Consider the following 24,416-nt stretch of genomic DNA (forward strand, 5'->3'; position numbering starts at 1 on the left):
GATCTAGTGGGATGTCCCTGCCCATGGCAGGGGGGTGGAACTGGATGATTTTTAAGGTCCCTTCCGACCCAAGCTATCCTATGATTCTATAACAGAGGCTGCTCCATGAGGGCTGCTCCATCCCCTCCGAGCCCGGGGTGGTGGGTGCAGGTCAGGCCCATAACCCGGCAGCTGCGGAGCCGCCCAGGGCCCGCAGGGCACCCAGCGCACTGCTCCTCACAAAAGGGAGTTAAGACAGCACCAACGCTGCTGGAAGTTCAGCACAGAGTCACAAAACAAGTCACTGCTTCCCTCCCGTGCTGCCTGCGCTGTGGGGTGGCTTCAGCTACAGGATCAGGATAGATGTGAAGCTTCATAACCCAGATCTGCTATAAGCGAGTTCCGATTCAGCTGTTTTATGTTAAAATAAAAGCTTGCATCAAAGAAGCTGATAGAGTTAAAGTCTTTCAGCATCAGCAGTTCTTGAAATTTAGAAAGCATCATCTCATTTTTGAATGACAACAATGTTTGACAAAACCAACCAGAAGCACTGTGAACTCACAGGATGGTTACATGTGCAAAAATAATTTACATCAATCCGAAACATTACCTGGGTGTTATGTTCCACAAACAAAACCCGATGTAAATACACACCGTTGTATGACACAGTACAAAGGCTATCAATTGTCTTCTGTATTTCAACTAAAGAACCCCTTGTTAAAGTTGTTTCCCTATTCACATTACTCTTCAGCTCTCTGAATGGGAACTTTCTGGTGCCATTGGAGGGACCAGGCAGTGAACCTGGCAAAGAACCACTCTGAGCTAGCCGAGTCTCTACAGAGCTGGACAAGTCAGAAATGTGGAGCACAGGGAATGGACCTTGCACTAGCAGTCAAGAAAAAAACAGAGCTCAGAAAGTGGTTTTTATTCATCCTATTATCTATAACAAAATTCCAGAGATGCACACATCCACTTTTAAGAGTGACATTTGATTTTCAGTTCTTTCCTCTCCCTGCTGACTCCACATTTGGCATGCTAACAATTTCAGTTTTTTCATGCCTTACATCTGAGTTTGATGCAATAAATACTTTTTGTATAAAAGACCCTACAATTGTTAAGTTTTAAAAAAAGTCTGGAAAATACTTAATATTAAACTCTGTTTCCCTGACAAATGCAAACACTCCTTTCTAATGATTACAAAATTTCAATTTCAGGCACTCCCACTTTATGACACCATCTTTTTTAACATAAAAATATCCTGTTTCGTTGCTCTACACAGAATAGTTTTCAAGGCACAATTTCTACATGCAGTTATTTGCCAAAACAAAGCTCTAATAAAAGTAATCATATTACAAAGCTTCAGAAGTTCTCTTTAAAAATCAAAGGTGAATCTTCTGTAAGACATTAATTTTTCTTCAGCTACATTCTAATGGCAGCTTATAGGAAGTTCATAGCACATTGTCTCAACTATTCTCTCATCTCTTCACATTTGACTGACATTTGGGTTTTTTCCGTAATACTGTAAAGGCAATTTTGCCAAGTGTTAGAGTGTCAAGAGCTTGTGCCAATGTTATTCACAGACATGACCATAAAAAGAACCACCTTTCAAAATTAAGACTGGTGTGGTTTAAGTCAGGAATAATTTCTTCATTGGTTTGTCAAAGTCTGCAGTATTCAAAGTGTCAATGCTGCAACAAAATCTTAATCTTTAAGAATGCTCACTAATGGACAGAAGACTAAGCACTCCATTTTGCTGTTGAAATCAATTAAATTGATTCAATTATTATCAAGTAAGTTTAAATTTTTAATGTCGGAGTTCAGCTTATGGATAGACAGGTAAGTATCTTGACTCCTGGCATAGCAACAGACACAAAGGGAAAAGGAGATGGGTAAGGGAAGATGGGTGAAAGAAAGTGGGCATGGCCTACGGACACTAGGGTTTCTTAGAGAAGGCCAGTGCCCTCACAATCTTAGCTGAGCAGAAAACAAAGCTCGTTCAAGAAGCTTAGCTGCTTAAACTCCAGAACAGTGTATAATATTAGTTGAAAACTCCTTTCCCAAGAAGGCGGGAAGAAGCAGTCACTGTTACTCCGTCGAGTATTCTCAGTTCTTAAAACAACACTTGTTACGAGATGGGTCTTCTAGAATTATAAACTTTGACACCGTTCTGCATTGAGGAGCGAGCATATTTTGTCAGAAGAGCACCAACTGTCTGTTTCTCTGCACACAAGTCTCTATAGAGGAAATAAAGCAGATGACATTTGCATTAGAGAGATTCTCATACAAAACAAATCCATTAAATATTTGTAAATATAGCAATAAATTGGATTGAGGTATTGGGAGAGAAAAAACTACTGTAACTGGCACGCTTTTTATTACCTAAAGTTTATAACTTGGCTTGACATTTAAGCAACAGGCAAAACTACATTACATTATAGATTATTATATAGGATGAGAGAGGGAATGGCCTCAAGTTGTGCCAGGGAAGGTTTAGATTGGATGTTACTTCTTCACCAAAAGGGTTGTCAAACATTGGAGCAGGCTGCCTAGGGAAGTGGTTGAGTCACCATCCCTAGAAGTATTTAAAAGAAACGTGAATGTGGCAATTAGGGACATGGCTTAGTGGTGGAGTTGCCAGTGTTAGGTTTACGGTTGGAGTCTATGATCTTAAAGGTCTTTTCCAACCTAAATGATTCTATGATTTACTTCAGAAATAAAGGGTTTAGGTTTTAGGGGACTTGGTTGGTTTTTATTATTGCTGTTCTCTAAAGGGTTTTCAGTCTAGCAAACAATTAGTTCTCATATATTTAGTAATATTACAGCAAATTTAGAGCCACTCAATGGTGTGATGCCGTTACTTCTGAGTTATGATCTGTGTCTGCTCAGGTGTATCCTGGCTGGGCCTTGCAGATAACACTGTGGTGTGAGTGTTAATGACCAGAAGAAAAAAAGGATGCAGCACACGAAGCACTGTTGCTCTACAGTTCTTGAGTCGTAAATATGGAGACTGATTATAAAAGTCAGGAGTTAAGTCTGCCTCAATCAGATAAGGCAGATTTACCACCTGTGTAACTTCAGCAGGATCAGTTCTCTACACGAGCTTAAATATAATGAATATAACTACAGTTCCCAGGGGTTGGGATCCTATTTGTATAGAATTTGTAATCATTTAAAATGGAAAGTATAGTATTTGAGGCAATCACAGCTGACAAGAAGGCAGCTATGCAAAAAGGGAAGAATATAACACTAATTATATTTCAGTAGAAAGAAATATTTTCTTACTCTATATAAGGAGTAATATCCACTTCTGTCCACTTTTCCCGTATGCTGAATAAGCTGTTGAATCTTTCCTGATTGTCTTCAGGTAAGTCTTCTACTTTCAGCAGAAAGATAGTCTCTGGTCTTGAGCTTTTATCCACAAGAGCCAAGCCCTGTGGATCAGCATCAGAGAGAAAATGTTAAGTAAACATGAAACGACTAAACTTCCTTCTATCTGGCAATAATCCGTACAAGTTGCCTGTTGCACATTCAGACCATTCTAGAACTGCACAGCTAGAGGCAAAGTGAAAAAGTATCATAAGGGGCTGTTTACAGGCAGTATTTACCATTTTCCTTATGACAAAAAGGGAGGAGGAAAAATTGAGTTCCAACATCTCTTTCTCTGCCTCCTTGGAGCAAAAGTATTTCCATAGTGCTTGCTACTCTACTGACTGTTACTACAATCTGCTCAACAGCAGCTTCAGCTTCTGTTCTACATTTACAAGTATTAACTGTACAGCTGTAGCTCTTCTTTAAAGAGGGAAACATGCCAGCTGTTGTGGTTTATATTCAACCAGCAACTAAGGAGCACACAGCTGCTTGTTCACTGCGCCCGCCCCCACAGGGGGCTGGGGGAGAGCATCAGAAGAGTAAAAGTGAGAAAACTCACGGGCTGAGAAAAGAACAGTTTAATAATTGAAATAAAACATAATAATTGTAATGAAAAAGCAAATTACAAAGACAGAGAGAAATAAAACCCAAAGAAGACAGGTGATGCAAATTAAATACAATTACTCGCCACCAACCAACCAATGCCCAGACTGTGCCCACCCCGGCCAACTTCCCCCATGACACAGACTTAAGAGAAACCCAAATTGTCATGATTCCTGACTACTGATTTGTCACAGAGAAAGTCATAAGAAGTACTTTAACACAAAAGTTGAACAGAAGTAACACAATCAATACCCATTAATCGATAAAATCTACGTATGACACAAATCAGTTAACAGCCTACTCATGAAAGAATACGTATTTCTTTACATTTTTACCTTAAGCTGATCAAGCCTTGTTGTCATCCCTTCAGGGACACTTTGTTGCCAGACTTCTTGAAAATCTGATAGATTGAATTTAACGGCATTTTGCAAAAGCATTTGTCCTAAAGCTCTGCATATTTTATCTTCACGCATTTCAAAGTAAACTTCCCCTGCTGAGAAAAAAAATCAGGTTACCTTGGGTTCTTGCTTTTTGATAAAAGAACAGAAAATACATTTCCCTTCTGTTCTGCAGTATTTTAACCGACTATCCTATTTTTTTCTTTTCCACAGGGAGTAACCTGACTTGATATTACTTTGGATAAATGATAATATCTTCTCATTCTCAAGAACAAATTAAGAATATTACATGTGTGTCCAGCACTGTCCGAGCTACAGTATTCATATTAGAAAATGTATTTGCCTCCCAACTTTTTCCCTTTCACAATAACACTGTTTCTGATAGAGCTTTCATTTGTATTTCTGAATTACTTGTATTAAAGTGTTTGCTGTCTGTGGATGAACAATTAAACAAAACTTTCACTTCCTCAGTCATCCTTGTGAGATTATTTAGGGAATAATGAGAATTTATTTTTTTCACACTGACTTGCCTAAAATTCTCTGAACAAAATTAGGTGCAAACATTTTTTTCCACTTTCTCAGTCATCTGGAGTTCCTGCAATTCAAACTTGTTCCTTCTGCAACCTGCTTAAATACACTGAGAAGACAATCTGTGTCACTCCAACTACTTCCCTGCATCCTTTACGGTTAAGAGCAACTCCTACTTCTGGCAAAGGTGAGATGAAAGCAACTGTGAGGAAGAATTCAGATTGAGAATAAGGCACTGAAATATTCTGTCTATATGCAAAGGCAGGCAATGAAGATTTAATCAATACAATCAACGGATTTTGTGGTGCAGTTCAAGGGACCAAATGCAGATGTCTGCTTCAGGCAAATTGAATTTAAGGAGATCTGCACACCACTGACTATTCACAATAGCACAATTAGTTGCTTAAACATCTGAGACCTCCTAGGTTATCTAAAGAAAGATAGCATCTAAATTTTACTAGTGATCTGTCATTACTCATAAAATTATGACTTGTAGGTACCTAAATAAATCACTTCAGGTACCTCCGATCGTTCCTGATTTCACCTAGTGTCTTGTACAGTATAATATTCCCTTTTCCCCATAAAACCAACAATTGTACTGATTTCTAGCTCACTGTTTGCTGCCTCCTTTTTATTGGCATTGTAGCAAATCCATTTGTTTCGGCCATCCTCCCCAAATCTGCGTTTATTCATGAATAACTGTTTCCTTTGTGCAAAATTAAAATATGCATGCTTTCCCAAACTTACCATCATCAATGTACTTCCTTCCATAACTTAAAAGGGTATGTTCTATCATCTCTCTGAAAAAAATAAAAATCAGAAGTCAAGGTTTAACTGTTCATTAGGACATTTCAGAAACAGTTACCAAGAAGAAGATGAAGGAACAGGTGAAGTGCAAAAAAAATCAAGGAGAACAGAGGATGGGACGCAACTTCATGGCTAAAATGAACAAATTAATAAAAACACAGAAGTAAAGTTAAAAGAGGACAAAAGGGGACAAAACTGGCAAGTGACAGTTAATTCAGCATTCAATCCCCAAAAGTCTCTTCCACTTTCTTGATGTAATTAGCAAAGACTAAAAGGCACAAGGAGAATAAGAGAAAGATTCTTCCAATTTCATTTCTTTCCAATGTGAAGTGACATAAGTCACAGATTTGGCAGGTAATTATCCCTAACTGACGAGCAGGCCTTTTTCCAGACCTCTGGCATAAAATTAGAGACTAACTGTAGACACTAATACTAAAGTAAGATTTCTTTTTGAGCAAAAAGCCAAATAAATGGAAAACAAATACATATTGTAAATGTAAGACTTCATTTGAACGGTAATCAGAAATTATTTCATGACTCCAAATGGCAGTACAATAAGCTCTACTCTTATGATCACAATTCAGTATTATGCCAGAAAAGATACCACAAATTCAGACATTACGCAAGAGGTAAATTAAACATTTTTGGCCATCTCTAGCTTCAAACCAAGTCTTTCAAGACAGTCAGCAATTCACAGCTTAAGTAAATGCTACTTCCATCATTTACAATTCAGCAGTAATGTTCCTACTACTGAATCAATGGAAATATTACCAATAGATGCTAAAATCAGTTTACGAACCTGTCAAAAATACTAATGCCCTTGCATATTTTACAGCCAAAGAAAAAATCTCATTAACACCATGTGGTTTAAACCATAGTAACTGGGATCTAGAGTTATAAGACTACAATTCTAATAAATAACTTATAATGGTTGCAATTAGTAATAGTTAATAGTAGACAATTCTAAGTACGAAAAGTAATTGCTTACTTGGGCTCTAGAGGTCCAAGTTCCTCAAGGCAGGTACGTAAAGGAACCTTACTCAAAGACCAGGACTCTGAGTCTATTAGCTGAGTCACGTGATTCAAGAGTTTCATCTGGTAATCAAATTCTAGAATTCTCCAATAGCCTGCCAATTAGAAAACAACAAAACAGCATTAGAAAGAAAACACCTTAATTCTATTCCCCTGAAGATACATTACAGGAGTCTAGACATATACAACTTTACAAGGTGAAGTAACACACTCCTGTCCTTTTCAGAACTAAAACTGAAAACAAGAATAGAATACTAGGAGCAAATATAAAGGAGAAAGAAATGAAATCGTATAAATTATTTATAACTGTTTATGTAGATTGACTGCCACAGATACAAAGACACTACAAATCCCATCCCAAAATGAATCAGACCTGGAGAAACTAATAATTCAGACACAAAACTGCACGAACAGAACTGACTGCACTGGCTCTGCAGTGTGGAAGTTCAGGTTCCGCCAAGTCCACAGAAATGCAAATGTGACAAAATGTGCAACTGTGATCTGGTGCAACAGTACTATGCAGCTGTAAAGAACAAGGAAAGTAATCCATGAGATCCTCACCTACTCCACGGGTTGGTATAGAGAAGACAGAGCAGAAGTCTTCCTAGTGGTGCTCAGGGATGGGACAGGAAGTAACAAGCACAAGTTGCAACAAGCAAAATCTCAGTTGGTTATTAGATTTTTTTCCCCTTGTAGATAGTCAAACACTGGAACAGCTTGGGCAGAGGTTGTGCTATCTCAGTCCTTGGAAATGGACTGGCAAAGAACTTGACCAGCCAAGACCCTGAGTGGCCAGCTCCAAGCTGTCCCTGTTCTAAAGCAGGAATTTAGATCTGATACCCTCCAGAGCTCAGTTCTGCTCTAGATTATTCCGCGACTCTAGGACTGCTGTCGCCTGGCATCCAGGTGAAGGTTTGGGCTTGGCCAAATACAGGATGGATGAGACCTGTCTCCACCTGCTCCAGCCTTGTCTCACATGGTAGGAAGACTTTTGAGATAAACTCAGTCTGGGAGGAAAGAAGGACTGTGAAAAGGGGCTGGAGTAACCTAAGAATCATCTATTTTTCCCTCTAGAACAGCAGAAAGCAGTACCCCCTCATCCATGAAGACAGCAACCAGCCAAAACAATATTCATGCTACGCGTGGGATGCTCTGATGCCAGTGTTTGTAGAAGCAAGGAAGGAATTACCCTGGAAGAAGCTGGACTGGTTGATGCCTGCTTAGTTTTGAGCAGTTTCATAGGAGCAGAAGATATAGGAAACACAGAAGCAGATCTTAGTACTTTGAAGTAACTTGCGCCTTGAAAGATGAGGATGTGGAATGGGCCTTAGAAAAAGAAGACATAGATATTTTGGGGGAAAAAAAATCAGGGTTATTTCTTCATAGACAATAATATTCTTCAGAGACAAATACCTTCTATTTTGCAGGCATCTATGGCCTGCAAGTGGCGCAGTATTTCTTCTTCACTTGCTTGAACCAGACTTAACAAATCTTCTGTTGTATACTGCAACGATGGAAAAAAAGAGGGACATAAACCAGGTTAACCTTACTCCTCCTGTGCTTCAGGAAGTATACCAAATGTGTTATAAGACATAATAAAAGAAAGATTTAGAAGAGCGATGTTTTTTTTTTCCCCACACTCTGAATTTCTAATGTTTACCACACTCTCCAAAACTTTTCCTGTAAACTTACATTTTCTCAAAGGTTATGCAATATAGAAAGATTTACTACAGAGAAGTCTTTGTGCTGTGCTTAAGTAATACACCTGTACTCACAGAATGTCAGTATCCCAGCAAGAATGAAAAGTGAATGTGTTCGTTCTTTCCTAAATCACGTATTTTGATCTATGAGACTCAAATAAAAGGCGAATGGAAATAATTTATCGCTTTTGGATAAGTCAAATGTCAGAACTCCAGCTTAGTACCTCTGCTGAGGAAAAGCCTCCTCCACCATGACCATGACAGCTATGTGCTGTGTTTTGGTATCTGCAACCCAATTAGCAGACATTTAGCGCAGACCCAGCAAGAGTACACACAGCTTCTTACAGAACAGTTACTGAGAGATGTGAGGATGCTGGGGATTCTGTGGGAAAGATTTGGGAGAAATGAGAACAGAAGTATCATGAGAAATGAAGTAAAGAAAAGGAACTCTAGACTCTTGCAAATGCATAAGAAATAGGGCTTTAACAAATCCGTTATTCACCTTGCAGCCTTTTTAATCAATTCTAATATTAAACTTTTGTCAACTATAGTGTAAGAATATTTCCTATCAGAAAAGAAAAATATTGGATTAAATATTTGAAATCTATTAAACTATGGGAACACAAAAGGAACAAGCCAATGCTAAGTTTGCAACATCCACATATTAGAAAAGCTTTTAAGAAATGCAGAAATGTCTCCTCTTCCTGCTATGCCGCTCCTATTAAGACAGTATGTTGAAACATCATTAGGCTAAGCAGCACTGATTCACATCAGTATTTCAGCAAGGTATGACTATATTATACAGTACTTTAAAAAAACACTACTAGCAATTCAGAGCAAATGTATCTCCAGACCACTATGCCAAGTGTGTTTGAGAGTTAGATATTGCCATTCAGATAAGACGACTCACAACTTGGCATTTGTTCCCTCTCAAGGGCCCGGCTAGCAGTCTTAACAGCTTTTTTTAAGAAATCACTGGTCTCAGCTCTGATGCTTTTATCAGCTGCATCACCCGAGCAAACATAAAATGGAATGGTTTGACCTGCATCATGCCCATGCCAGCAATTTCCAGTGAAGGATAAGAAACATATATCAACTCAGACACAACCAAGTATTTGAGTATGACTTGCCATCTCACTGTAAAAGCCAGGACTTTAATTCAGTGCATCCCGAGCAAGCTGTGTACTAGCCTGTATCTAAGTTTCCTGTAGTTTTCTAAATCCCATCACTATGCATCAGGCTTCCTTATGGTAATCTCTTCCAGTGCTATAGATCCTTATGGTTCCTTTCCTGTAGTTCTGTGTATGATACAGTACAAACAACTAGAAACCATTAGAAGTTTACAGCAAGCCACCAAAAAATAGTAACTTGCTTTCAAGCAGATTAAAGCTGGCTTATTTGTTGCCAGCACCCAATAAATATTAAGTGTAAGCAAACAACACAGCAAAAATTGTTACTACACACATATTGTTTGGGACTTTAATGAGAATTAGTCCTGTAGGAAAGAGAGCTTTCCCATGAAGACCTTTCAGATTCAAGTTCCACCAGTAGCATAGCTAAAATTTGTCTACATTTATCAGTTATATCTAGTTTTCTCCAGTAAGCAGATACATAAAACATTCTCCTTCAGAATAAATGGAGAAGATCATTCCTCAAAGTAGAAACTAATTTTTGCGGAGACTTTGACATATTTTTATAAAACTAATCTAATACTACCAGTAAATACTATTGCCTATGACAACTTTCTGTGTTGATAGCCTTTGTCAACGCTTATAATTTCTGGACAAATAAGGCCTTTCCATTCTGCCATAGCTTATTTTGCTGCTAAGTCCTCCTATGCCTAGACAAGAGTAAGAAGAGAAAATGAAAGGGAAAAAAAGGGAACACTGGAGGAAAGATTCTGAAACTTATCAGAAATTAGACTCTCAATCACCCAGAAAGAGGCACGCATGGATAGTTTGTTAGTATGAGCTTCAACCAAGCCTCAGTGTAAAACAGTTTGGAGCAACCATTTCTGGTTTTTGAAGTTGAAAGGAAAACCAGCTGAACACAAAACTCCAGGATTTTTATGCACCTTTTATCTGAGATCACATGCTACACAGTCCAGGTCTCTGCATTACAAACTAGATTCTCAATTGGATTTCCTGGAAATATAAAGCAGTAAGGACAGTGTTTTATTTGTGTTTTCCCTTCTTGTAGTGTCTGTCTCATTCTCTGCTTATAAATTACTGATTGGCAAGTGACCTGTACGTGGATGTCCTGTGACCTTATACTTAGCTCAGACATAACAGCCTCAAAGAAGGAGGAAAGCCTACATTACACCTTAGTAGTCCTATAACTCTCATGGAATTTACAAAAGTTTCTGAAGACTGTTTTTAAGAAATTCCCCACCTGTGGTGTCCTTCCTTTTACTTTTTACTAAAAAAAAGGTTGCTTACCTGCTACTCAGTAGAAATGTTAATAATTACCAACTTGTTTAGAATAGTAGGCTTAAAAAATTAACTAAAAGCAGCACTGTGAAACATGGGAGCAAAGGCATTTTTCAAGTTAAGAACGTATCCACTTCAATTTGCCCATTATCAATTACAAGCAAGTAATTTATGTAGCTGATTTACCTTTGAAATTGTCGAAGTCTGATCTTTCTGACTATCTGGCCCTTCATATGGATCTTCCATTAAAAGCTTCCTCAGCTTCTTCAGTTTAGGTCGACATCTCCTTAACTCCCAATAGTTATTGGAGAAGCCAGCAATCTACAGGAAAAAAATGGTGACTCTTAGAACATTTTAATCTACCATTTGGATTCAAAGAAGCTTAACAAAAATTATCGGCAAAAAGTATTAATCTGGTCATTGAAAACAAGAATTTATTAATATGCCAATTAAAGATCAAACAATCATTGTACTATTTTCAATAAGAAAATTTATCACAGGCAATGAAGAAAAATCCACCATAGGCTGATAAAAGTATGTTCATCGTGCATATGACAAAAGGAATAACTCATCTCTACATGCAAATGACAGAATATTATGGGGTATATTCCTGCACAATTCTCATCAATATTTCTTTTCCTCTTAACCCTAAGTTATATTACTGCCAAAAAACCCCTCCTGTATTATCCTGTTTCCATCTTTCCCCCTTCTTTCCATTACTGGGATCTATTATACTTCATGGTTTTTTCACACCTTAATGAATCATCATATCACCCAGCTCAAGTAAAAGACATGAATGAGATAGGACCCTACACTTGCACACAACTAACAAAACATCTCTGTTCCTTACTGTGATTCAACACACAAATTTAAAGCACGCCAACAGGAAGCTCAGGTGTAATTGATTCAACAACACTATCTAATAAAACTTTACCTTCACGGGGTACAGCTTGGACTTCCTAGAAGGTTCTTCTAAAAGGACAGGGTATCAGGGGCCTTTCAGCATTGTTTCTGCCATTTACCAGACCAACAGAAGTGGGTACAGAATGGCAGAGGCAGAACAGCCTTTAGTTTCTTAGGTCCTGACCCAACCACCTTGTAAAAAAGCCTTCATGAAACAGCCTCACAATGGTATTTTAAAACACTCTAAATGCTTTATCACACTACTTTTTTTTTTTTTTTAGGGTCATTCATTAAACATAACCCAAAACTTGAACATAATGTCCCGTTTCAATCACCTATAAGCAAGATACATATATGTACAAGTCCCACCTAAAATCTAGCAGAGAAAGGCCTCGGTTTTTAAACTATTCCATAGATGCTTGGCACAAAATTCAGGTTAACAGTCATTTCCTGATAAAATTCTAAGCTTTTTTCCCCTCCATAACAGATAGCATTTACCCAAGCGTCAGATATTTTTTCCCCGCCAAGTTATTTTCTGAGCAATTTGGTACTGAACAAGAATCACAGAATAGTTCGGGTTGGAAGGGATCTTACAGATCATTTAGTTCCAATCCCCACAGGTACTCTGCATAGAAAAGAAATAATTCTAATTTATAACCCTGGAGCTGGTCTGTGTGAGGTGAATAAAATGGCAGAAGGTTTAGCCATATTAGCCTTGCAAGCGGTGCAAAGAGCAAGTCTGAGACTGCGGTAAAGCCTCAAAATACTGAGTAGACATATTATCTTTTGCTATGTTTCACAATCTGCAGCGTCAATGTGCCACATAACATTTTTTAAAACATTAAGAAAGCTCTTGGAAATAAAACTCTTAAAAATAATTCCTAAGCAACTCACATCTATTGAGCTAGCGTGGCAAGAGTTTGGTAGTGGGGGGGCTACAGAGGTGGCTTCTGTGAGAAGCAGCTAGAAGCCTCCCCCATGTCCAAGAGATCCAATGCCAGCTGGCTCTGAGACAGACCCACTACTGAGCCAGGCAGCAATGGTGGTAGCGCCTCTGTGATAAGGTCTTTAAAGAGGAAAAAAAGCTGCTGCACAACAGCAAGCAGAAGAGAGGAGTGAGAATGTGTGAGGGAAATAACTCTGCACACACCAAGGTGAGTGAAGAAGGAGGGGGAGTCGGTGCTCCAGGCTCTGGAGAAGAGATTCCCCCGCAGCCTGTGGTGTCCCCCTGTGGCCCATGGAGGTTAACAGTGGAGCGCTGCCTCAGTTGCCAGCCTGGTGACACAAATGAAGCACCTCAAAGGAGATGATTTTACTTTCCAGATGGACAGCTAGGAGAGGATGCGAGAGCTGCTCATTGAGCTATGGGAATGCCTGTCCTGCTGTCCAGGAGACAACTCCAACACTGGGCAGGCCTCCCAGCTGCAGTAAAGCCTGCTCTATGACAGACTTGTGAATTTGCATTGAGCGGATGGCCAAGCCTTGGGCAAGCCCAGTACACGTTGCCAGTGTGGTGGCCCTGGTCAAGGTGATGTGCTACCTGACTGCTGTGCCACAGCCTGGTCCTCTCTACCCGGAGAAGATCCTCTAACATGGACTAAGCTTTGCAGTGCCTGTGTCCTTGCTTATGTACCTCTGCCTGGGTGCTGCTTCTACAATACCCCAGTTGGAGAGATAATAAAATTACATTTACTCTTTGCACTTCATCCATGGTTTTGTGGTGGTTCCTGCGTCCTGCCTGTGCCAGCTCACACATCACATTTATATTATGTTGAGATACGTGACTTCAGAGGACTAGTGAGATCACCCAACATAGCAAAAAAAAATAAATATGGAAGAATATTACTTCCTCATTAATCTACTAAAGTTTGAATTAACTTTTTTATCAGCTGAACTGCTGACTTCATAGAATCACAGAATAACCAGGTTGGAAGAGACCCACCGGATCACCGAGTCCAACCGTTCCTACCAAACACTAAACCATATCCCTCAGCACCTCGTCCACCCGTGCCTTAAACACCTCCAGGGAAGGTGACTCAACCACCTCCCTGGGCAGCCTGTTCCAGTGCCCAATGACCCTTTCTGTAAAGAATTTTTTCCTAACGTCTAGCCTAAACCTCCCCTGGCGGAGCTTGAGGCCATTCCCTCTTGTCCTGTCCCCTGTCACTTGGGAGAAGAGGCCAGCACCCTCCTCTCTACAACGTCCTTTCAGGTAGTTGTAGAGAGCAATGAGGTCTCCCCTCAGCCTCCTCTTCTCCAGGCTAAACAACCCCAGCTCTCTCAGCCGCTCCTCATAAGGCCTGTTCTCCAGCCCTTTCACCAGCTTTGTTGCTCTTCCCTGGACTCTCTCCAGAGCCTCAACATCCTTCTTGTGGTGAGGGGCCCAGAACTGAACACAGTATTCGAGGAGCGGTCTCACCAGTGCCGAAGAAATCATTTCATGGAAGAAATGATGTTATTTTGATTATTATGTTCATCTAAGGACAAGTAGGATTACTGCTCAATGACGTCATTATATCCATTACAGCAAGTAATGACCTAGTTATAATATTTGCCTAACCATTTTTAGTAGAATTTTATTAACTATGCTTCAGAAGAGCAGAGAACAATGAACTCTTCAAACAGAGAACTCTAAAATCATTCACTTCAACAAATCTTCGCAGATACTAGTTGAAAGGGAGTCACCTTTGACTATACTTATGTATTTAAGAAATAATATTCAAGCATGGGGAAAGCTCTCCTAAGAATAAATTTGCAAACAGCTTATTTTAGAAAGAGCTGCTAACACTGAGAAATTAAGATTTTCTTTGAAAGCTTTTAATACTCACCAAAAGTAATTACTATCCACTGAAAATAAATCAAAGTTTTAACTTCTCAGAAACAATAATGATCATACATTATGGATAAAATTACCTAAAGAAGGGCCCTAGAGCTGCTTTGGACACCACAAGGTATAGTGTGGTCCCTGTGTATAAAGCATATTTAAAAAGACATCCTCCCGAGGATTCTCCTTAATACACAAAGAATCTACAGGACACTCATGTCCTTATGCATTAGAAGCCTATGTTTAGGCAACTGAATCCCAGCCAGGTTTCATATAAGCATCTTGGTTAAAATACAGGATTATACAGAAAAAGAAAGCAGAGAAGTAAAGCAAATAAACAAAAACCCAGAAGGACATACCTCTGAATGAATAATATTACAAGATGCTTGATCTGCATTCAGCTGTTCTGGAGTTTTGCAACCAGGAATGAACAGCAGCATATTTGAGGTGTCAGCTATTTTCATCTCGTAAGTTTTATCTTTGCTGCACAACACTACTTGTTCATCCTTTTCACCACGGATTACTAGGCTGGAAAAAAAAAAAGCACAAAAATAAAGATGCATTTTTACATCTATTTCGGGATTAACATCTATTAAGCTTGTCTGATATCTTTTCCCATGTATACAGTATACACCGCTAAGGAAATTAGAACTTGCAGTTCTATTTGCTAGCACAGTAACAGTAAACTATATAAAGACATAATTGTCAATTAATCTCAAATATCTTAACTGTACACTTTTTCCTCTCCTTTTTGAGTTTTCCCATTCTGAAAGACAATCATTCAAGGTTTTTATGCAGATCACTGCGGAACCACCTCACCTGCCTATTCACCACTCCCCCTAAACATTGAGTGATGCTTAAAGCCTGAACTAGTTCAATAATCTTAGAAATTAGATTGCAGCTAGAGTTGTTCTTTAATGAGGACTTGAGCTGGCCCACTGTGAAACAAGAAAGCAAACAGAAATTGTGCCTATTGTGCAGCAACCTTCAGATAATTCCTTCTCAAAAACATGCACATTTTCTTGCAAGTAATTCCAAGCAAGAAAGAAAACCATCTTCTAGAGCATTTCAGAACAAAGAATCAAAGCAAACTCTTCATCTCACAGACTTGATTTGAGATTCTAAGCAAGGATATGATAATATCAAAGCAGGACTACGAAAGGGGAACATTCACTTGCTTTCAGGCTACACTAAATTAAGTGCTCAGAATTCAATTTAATCAAATTGCTCTTCTTGCTTCCAAAAGCTTGCATGCATGAACAAAGCTCAGCTGTGCCCTAGGTGGTCCTCAGGCCTCTATGCAATGACAATTTATCAATATAAAACTGAGTATGGACAGGCTCAACAACACGTTTCACTGGGGGACAATTTTCTTTAGAAAGAATTCTAATATTGCATAATCTTAAACAATTTCATTTTCATTGAATTATAGAATCACTAGGTTGGAAAAGACATTTGAGATCATCAAGTCCAGCCATACCTGTCCACTACTAAACCATATTCCTGAGCACTTCATCTACCTATCTTTCAAATACCTCCATAGATGGTGACTCAACCACCTCCCTGGGCAGCCTGATGACACTTTTGGAGAAGAAATTTTTCCTGATGTCTAATCAGAACCTCCTCTGGTGCAACTTGAGGCCATTTCCTCTCAACCTATCACCTGTCACTTAAGTGAAAAGACCAATACCCACCTCTCTACAGCCTCCTTTCAGGTAGTTGTAGACAGTGATAACATCTCCCTTCAGCCTCCTCTTCTCCAGGCTAAACAACCCCAGTTCTCTCAGCTGCTCCTCATAAGACTTGTTCACCAGATCCTTTGCTAGCTTCACTGCCTTCCTCTCTATGAGCTCCAGGACCTCAATGTCTTTCTTGCAGTGAGAGGCCCAAAACTGAACACAGCATTTGAAGTGTGGCCACATTTGAGTACAAGGGCAAAATCACTTCCCTGGACCTCCTGGCCATATTGTTTCTAATACAGGCCAAGATGCCGTTGGCCTTCTTGGCCACCTGGGCACACTGCCGGCTCTTGTTCAGCCAGATGTCACCCAACATCCCCGGGTCCTTCTCTGCCAGGCAGCTTTCCAGCCACTCTTCCTCAAGCCTGTAGCGCTTCACGGGGTTGTTGTGTCCCAACTACTGGATTCTGCACTTGGCCTTGTTGAACCCCACCCCGTTGGCCTCAACCCATCGATCCAGCCTGTTCAGATCCCTTTGTAGAGTCCCCCTACCCTCAAGCAGATTGCATTTCCAGTCCAGTTCTGGGCTCCCCAGTTTAAGAAGGGCAAGGAACTACCGGAGAGGGTCCAACACAGGCCACAGAGATGATCAGGGGACTGGAACATCCCTCTTATGAGGAAAGGCAGAGCGAGTTCCACCTATTTGTCTTGGTGAACAGAAGACTGAGAGGGTATCTCATCAATATTTATAAATATCTAAAGGGCAGTAGCCAAGAGGATGGGGCCAGACTCTTCTCAATGGTAGCCAGTGACAGCACAAGGGGCAATGGGCACAAACTAGCAAACAGGAAGTTCCACCTCAACATGAAGGAAAACTTCACTGTGAGGGTGACAGTGCACCGGAACAGGCTGTCCCCAGAGACTGTGGAGTCTCCTTCTCTGGAGATATTCAAAACACACCTGGATGCATTCCTGCACAGCCTGCTGTAGGTGAACCTGCTTTAGCAGGGGGGTTGGACTGGAGCATCTCGCAATGTCCCTTCCAACCCTTACTGTTTCATGAGTCTGTGAAGGGACAGCGGGATAGAACACCTCTCCTATGAGGAAAGGCTGAGAGCTGGGGTTGTTCAGCCTGCAGAAGAGAAGGCTCCGATGGTGCTAGCTTTTAAATTCGAATGTAATGAGCCAGCAATGTGCCCTCACAGCCAAGGCGCCCAGTGGTATCCTGGGCTGCATTAAGAGTGCGGCCAGCAGCTCGAGGGAGGTTCTCCTCCCCCTCTACTCTGCACCACCGCTACCCCCCCAACAGGGGGCGCCCTGTCCCATTTCCTCCCCTAGGGGGCGCTCTGTCCCATTCCCTCCCCTAGGGGGCGCTCTGTCCCATTCCCTCCCCCGGGGGGGCGCTCTGTCCCATTCCCTCCCCCAGGGGGCGCTCTGTCCCATTCCCTCCCCCAGGGGGCGCCCTGTCCCAGTCCCTCCCCCAGGGGCCGCGCGATCCTCTCCCCCCGCACCTGCGCCCCGCCTCCAGCTCGGCGCAGAGCCCGGGCTCCAGCTGCAGGAGGCAGCACTCGCCGGCGCCGGCCCGCGGGCCGAAGCTGAGGCAGTGAACGACGGGCAGCAGCTCGGCCGGGTTCAGCTTCGCCGTGTGCAGCGTGGCGTCCGCCTCCGCGCGGCTCCGCATGGCGCCCGCCCGCGCCGAAACCCGCGCCGCCGCGACCCCCGCCCTCCCCCGGGGCGGGGCTGAGCGGGAAGCGGCGCGGGCGGGCGCCGCCGGGGTTGATTATTTGGTTCACCGTGATGCGAGCGGACGCGGGCGGCGGGGCGGAAGGCAGCGTAACCGCGTTTACACTGATCCGGGACAAATCTCCTGCTTTCTGTCCCAGGTTGGGTTGCAATCGCTCTTTAAGCCAATAAAAAGCCATAAAAATCCACTAAACACCCTAAATAAAATCTGTATCTATAAAACATAGTTGGGCTCTGCCTGGTTGTGGAAGCTGTGAGAATCATAGAACATAGAATAGTTAGGGTTGGAAGGGGCCTTAAAGATCATCCAGTTGCAACCCCCCTGCCCTGGGCAGGGACACCCCACTAGGTCAGGCTGCCCAAGGCCCCATCCAACCCGGCCTTGAACATCTCCAAGGGTGGGGCAGCCACAGCTTCCCTGGGCAACCTGTGCCAGGGCCTCACCACTCTCGTGGTGAAGAAATTATTCCTAATGTCTTCCTAATGCCTAATGGCTTCTCGGCCTTTTGGCTAAGATCAAGTGTAGTGTAGTGCACTGAGGGAGGGCTTGAGCTAAAGCCCTGACAGAGACAAGTGAAAACCACAGTCAAGCACCATTATTGCAATGGAAATTCCTTCCAGTACTTAAAGGAGTCTACAGGAAAGCTGGGTAGGGGCTTTTTACAAGGGCATGTAGCGATAGGATGAGGGGAAATGTCTTTAAATTGGAAGGGGGAAGATTTAGACTAAACATTAGGAAGAAATTATTGATGAAGGTGGTGTGGCACTGGAACAGGTTGTCCAGGGACGTTTGGATGCCCCATCCCTGGAAGTGTTCAAGGATGGTGTCTTGAGCAGCCCGGTCCAGCGGGAGGTGTCCCTGCCCATGGCACAGGGGTTGCAACTGGATCTTTAAGGTTCCTTCCAGCCCAAACCATTCTATGATTCAATAAAACCTCTCTTTATGCCAATAAAATACCCCAAATAAAATATATCTATAAAGTACAACAAGAGCAGCCCAGCTCTGAGCAAGGCAGCACTCTCAAGGTGTTCCCTGGACCGCAGGGCGTGAGAGGAAGGCTGACCCAGCTGCCAGCATGGGGCAAGGCTGTGGGTGGGAAGACACAGGGTGAGGCAGCTGCAGGAGGCACCCATGGTGTACCCCACCCCAGGGCAGCTGTGGAGATAGTCTGACCGAGGGGAGGTATCCATGGGCTCTTGTTGCCAAGTGACCCCATCGGAAAGGGGTAGCACAGCACCCATGGGGGTGGAGGACTCAGTGCCCAGCTGGGCTTCGTGCTGTGGCCTTGCCTGGGCTCCCCCTGCTTGTCGAAGCTGTGAGGAAGAGCTGAAGTCGTGACAGAAATGAGTAAAAACTGCAGGCAAACATGATTATTGCAGTGGAAATAGTCTACAGCTCACATTCAAGGGGAAGTGTAGTGACATCCTTTAACCATGAGAAAAAAAAAGAAAGCATAGGCTCAGAAGACGGCAGCTCAACCCTCTGCGAGGAACAGCATGAGGTACCCTTCCCTGGTTCATTCAGGACAACTAGCTCTGCAAAGGCTCTCTGAGGTCTTGCGGTTGGGCATCTTAATGCTTGGACTAGTAGCGTGTTAGTGATAGCTGTCTGCTGTGTGCATTAGCTGACAAATAGTTACTTTGTGCGGCTAGGTTGTGTGTATCTGCTTGCAGGACCATCTGTGCTTGATATAAGCCAGCACCAAATGACCCAGACAAGGAGGTTGTAACCAGAAGCTGGAGTTCGTGAGATGGAGCTGGCTTGGTTTGATATCCAGCCTGGCAGATAGTGAACAAGTAGGCATCTTCTGCCTTCAGAAGTTCCTTCGTCTGAGTGGGACCAGCAAGCAATTGGCCTTGGAGAAAACTCTTAAGTAATGAGGCAGTTATCTCTATCTCATGTGAAGTGGCTTGTTCAAAGACTCAGCCATCTAGTATATTTTCATGCTTTATTTCAGTTCTTGGAAGGTGAAAATACAGTCGTCGTGTACACAGGAAGCCTGAGGCACTTTGGCTAGTTTCCGTTATGGCCTTATTTCAGACTGTGACATTTTGCTTTAATGTAAATCTGTTCCTGCACACCTCTAAGCTAAACCAGAAAATCACTGTTTTGTCAAGTAAATGCTCACACACTTACTAACTGTTTAAAGAGCACCTTAATTTAGTAACTTACTTGGTGCAATTTTCCAATGACCTCACACGCCTACTGCTTCTCCTTTCTCCTTTTCACTCTGTGGAATGAAAAGAGATTCTGCCATAGTCAACAAACTGAATCCAAGACATGAATTCATGGAGTTTGTATCTCAAGAGTTCTGCTACTTAACAGAAACCAAATGGGAAGAAAATCACTGAACATTATGCAGAAGCTGACACTGGTCTGTGGTGAGGAACAGTAGAGACTGAACCCAACATTTATATCGGTTATTGATTCTTCCAACCAGTTTTGTTTATTGTGGTAGTTCCAGTTGAAGATGCTGTTCCTCTTGTTTCCTAAGGAGTTGAATAGTATATGCTTGTGCTGCCAGCCATCTTTCTATGCCTGACCCTCACTTATCACTCTGGAAACTGCTGTTCAAGTTCAGGCAGATTTGGCAGGTAAAGTTCCCAGAAGTTTTGTGGAAGTCACTGGCTGGAGAATATATCAGAGCCCCTGCTTAAGGGAAAGCAACTTTTATCCATTCTGAGAGGCTGCAGCCAACTGGCCTATCAGGAAAAACATGGTTATAAATCTGCAGGAAACATGCCTCATTTCTCAGGAAACAACATTTATTATGCTTCTGTTTCCACATTATAACAGAGACCTAAGTGACAAAAACTGTTTTGTGTCAGAATCCATAAAGTCAGTTTCTTGAAAACTGCATGAATCATTTAATGAATTTGGTTTACAGAGAAAATGAGGGGGTGCTGAACTATCAACATTGTTATCCATTTATAAGGACATGCATGCTATGGCAAGGGAGCTTGGTAGGATCCTAAAAATATTTTATAAAAATCCTGTGGGATTATTTATTTGCTCTGGAGTTGTGGTAGAATAAATGAGTACTCTTCACTCTGAGCTGGTATGATGGGCTGAAATTGTCAGGGTTCAGGAGCATGTAACATCACGTATGCAGGGGTGAAACTCTCCTGTAGCAGAATGGAAGAAAGAGTTGAGGAAGCAATCAATTCAGCCGTCTCATCTTAACTGACCACCAGCTGAAGTCAATCCCCCAAGGTGCACATTTGAGGCTTCAAGTGACTGCTGTGAGCATATAGCTGAGAGGTACATCTCTTCTAACTGGTCTTAGTATAAGGGAGAAGCAGACTTAACAGCTAAATAACAGTTAATCCTCAGCTGGGCTGGAGAGGGGAGGCAAGAATGAAGTTCAGTCTCAAGCAAAATAACCTTTGGTGTAGTTTTTCAATTGACTAATGTTAATGACAATTAGTGTTAACAGAATCTGGTTGACTAACTTAGAGTGAAGAAAGAGAAAATAGATTGTTGAAGATTATTATAGTCTTGCCTTTGAAGTTCCTGGCCCTTAATAATGTTTCCCAGGGCTCAAACGTCAAGGATGTGAACAGCAAAATAAATGAAGGGCAGCTGTGACAAATCAAAGAAAGGAAGTTCAAAGAACTCCGAAGTACCACAACTAAGACATGAAACAAGGAGCCACAAGATAACAACATACAACGGTGCACTTGTACCAGTGTCAGGCTCTAGTCATCAGGCAGCACATAAGGACAATGACTTCCCAGGCGTAATTTCAATCCAAGTGCTTGCAAGCTTTACAGTAAAATGTAGTGAGAAAATCGGGCTGTATGAAATGGGATGTTTAAATGTCAAAGAAAGAGGTACACACTAAAACTTCTGAATGTCCTTCAAAGCACAACATAGTTAGCTGTGATAATAAAAAGCTAATAAAGCCAGCACTGGAAAACCTGTCACTGCATCAAACTTGAATACTGTAAGATGCTATGAGCCTAATGATAATTACACAATTCACAGTTACAGTTCTTGGAGATTAGTCCATAAGAGAGGCTGAGTTTGATTAATGCCTCACAAAACTTAGTTCAAGGATTTAATTTTTCAGTTGAAATGCCACCTGCAGTATTTAAAAATCAGCATGTATGTTACATTTTGTCCCATTAAGTGACAGTTTCACATTGCCTAGAAACAGCTGTCAGTGGCCATGCCACTGTGTTTCAAAGTAGAAGGTGACCCTGACAATTGGACCTGTAAGTGTGGCTGCAGTTGGAGCACAAGAGCTCTGAATGCCATTTCAGCATGCCCCAGACTCCAGTGAGACACTGATAGTGTAACTGTCTGTGGTGAATGTGCTACATTTTCTTTCTGGGGAAATTAGAAAGAGAAAAAAACACTATAAAATATACCTATAAAACAGTGGTATACACATATATTTATCAATTACTTGGATGAAGGGAATGAATGTACCTTTAGTAAGTTTGGGGATAACACTAAGCTGGGAGGAAATGTCAATCTCCTTGAGGGTAGGGAAGCTCTACAAAGGGATCTGAACAGGCTGGATCGATGGGCTGAGGCCAATGGGATGAGGTTCAACAAGGCCAAGTGCAGAGTCCAGCACTTGGGACACAACAACCCCGTGAAGCGCTACAGGCTTGAGGAAGAGTGGCTGGAAAGCTGCCTGGCAGAGAAGGACCCGGGGATGTTGGGTGACAACTGGCTGAGCAAGAGCCGGCAGTGTGCCCAGGTGGACAAGAAGGCCAACGGCATCTTGGCCTGTATTAGAAACAGTATGGCCAGGAGGTCCAGGGAAGTGATTTTGCCCTTGTACTCAAACGTGGCCACACTTCAAATGCTGTGTTCAGTTTTGGGCCTCTCACTGCAAGAAAGACATTGAGGTCCTGGAGCTCATAGAGAGGAAGGCAGTGAAGCTAGCAAAGGATCTGGTGAACAAGTCTTATGAGGAGCAGCTGAGAGAACTGGGGTTGTTTAGCCTGGAGAAGAGGAGGCTGAAGGGAGATGTTATCACTGTCTACAACTACCTGAAAGGAGGCTGTAGAGAGGTGGGTATTGGTCTTTTCACTTAAGTGACAGGTGATAGGTTGAGAGGAAATGGCCTCAAGTTGCACCAGAGGAGGTTCTGATTAGACATCAGGAAAAATTTCTTCTCCAAAAGTGTCATCAGGCTGCCCAGGGAGGTGGTTGAGTCACCATCCATGGAGGTATTTGAAAGATAGGTAGATGAAGTGCTCAGGAATATGGTTTAGTAGTGGACAGGTATGATTGGACTTGATGATCTCAAAGGTGTTTTCCAGCCTAGTGGTTCTATGAGTCTATGGTATCTTGAACAATGATTGTCTAGTCTGTCTCAAATGTAAGAACCGGAGAATACCACTGAAGTGAACAGAAAGTAAGTTATGAATGATAGAAGACTATTCTTTACAACACATGGAACTTGTGAGATGTGGTGATAGGCAAAATGAGTGCAATCTGCAAAAGGGTTAGACACATTCACAAACGTTAAATGTGCTTGCCTCTGTTAAGCACAATGTTCTGGTTTTAGTCATAGCTCAGGAGCATAAATAAACTGAGACCACCTAAATCACCAGAGGGGGCACTCTTCTGCTCTCTGTTGGGGCTAGTTATTGAGTTAGAGATATTTTCATTTTTTATTTTTAGTGAATAGCTAAAATAGCAAAGCAGTAGCTTTCATATTCTGTTTTCCAGGCATCGATTAATTTGTATTATCATATCCGTGTAAAAACATCATACCTGATTATGTCAGCCAGTGAAAAAGCAGCAGATACCACATTGCTACCTCAGATAAATGCTGTCTTGTCATTCTTAACAGGCCAACAGGGAGATGCAAACCAGTTACATTCAAATTAGGAGAAAAATAACAGATGTAACCAAACCTAAATATTTCTCTAAACTGTGCTATAGCTTGGAGTATCTCTGTGACATAAAATTGCCTTTGGAAACACTGTAGAAGAAACACTCAAGCACTGAGATGGAGAGTGCATGCCAAAATATCCAGGCCACAAATGCTATCAACACATTTAGAAAATTACGTCGAGAATTTCACAGTACACTGCTGTGACAAATAAGAACCCAGATATCCAATGCCTATGAAACAACTAGCACTGAGATACCTGTTTTCTTGTTGTGTCTTTTCTCTGCAAGGACAGCACGTGTAATTGCAAACAAAGACAGAGAAGGAGTTGTGCCATGGTGACGTCAGTCATGACAAGGTGTGGTAAACTTGGACAAGCTGGTACCTAGCCTACATTCATACCTTTTCTAAGTCTCAGCCATGACATGCTTAGCTGCAGAGCATGTCCTCACAGGCTAAACAGTGGTGCAATGGGTGGGAAGGTGCTATGATTTCTGTTAACATTGGCATGAAAGAGCAGGACATGTTTTTCCAGAATATATTAATTACAGGGACACAGTCCCT

At 41.8% G+C, this 24,416-nt stretch overlaps 1 protein-coding gene across 1 annotated transcript; it reads right to left on the reverse strand.

The window, feature by feature from the left end:
- Positions 1–896: 896 nt before the first annotated feature.
- On the reverse strand, positions 897–17,961 carry DSCC1 (DNA replication and sister chromatid cohesion 1). The gene is made up of 9 exons (XM_069854583.1): positions 17,763–17,961; positions 14,932–15,100; positions 11,032–11,166; positions 8,130–8,220; positions 6,673–6,811; positions 5,625–5,677; positions 4,287–4,444; positions 3,262–3,410; positions 897–2,213 (listed from the first exon to the last, which is right to left on the reverse strand). The coding sequence occupies exons 1-9, from the start codon at positions 17,930–17,932 to the stop codon at positions 2,105–2,107; spliced, it is 1,173 nt and encodes a 390-aa protein (XP_069710684.1). The 5' UTR covers positions 17,933–17,961; the 3' UTR covers positions 897–2,104.
- Positions 17,962–24,416: the final 6,455 nt, after the last annotated feature.

Source organism: Phaenicophaeus curvirostris, chromosome 3 (assembly GCF_032191515.1).
Source record: "Phaenicophaeus curvirostris isolate KB17595 chromosome 3, BPBGC_Pcur_1.0, whole genome shotgun sequence".
NCBI lineage: Eukaryota > Metazoa > Chordata > Aves > Cuculiformes > Cuculidae > Phaenicophaeus > Phaenicophaeus curvirostris.

Coding starts and splice junctions, on each gene's coding strand:
- DSCC1 (XM_069854583.1), bottom strand. CDS start 17,932: ATGCGGAGCCGCGCGGAGGCGGACGCCACGCTGCACACGGCGAAGCTG. Junction 6,812..8,129: donor AGATGCCTGCAAAATAGAAG/GTATTTGTCTCT, acceptor TCTAATTGGCAG/GCTATTGGAGAATTCTAGAA. Junction 4,445..5,624: donor AAGGAAGTACATTGATGATG/GTAAGTTTGGGA, acceptor TTTTTTTCTCAG/CAGGGGAAGTTTACTTTGAA.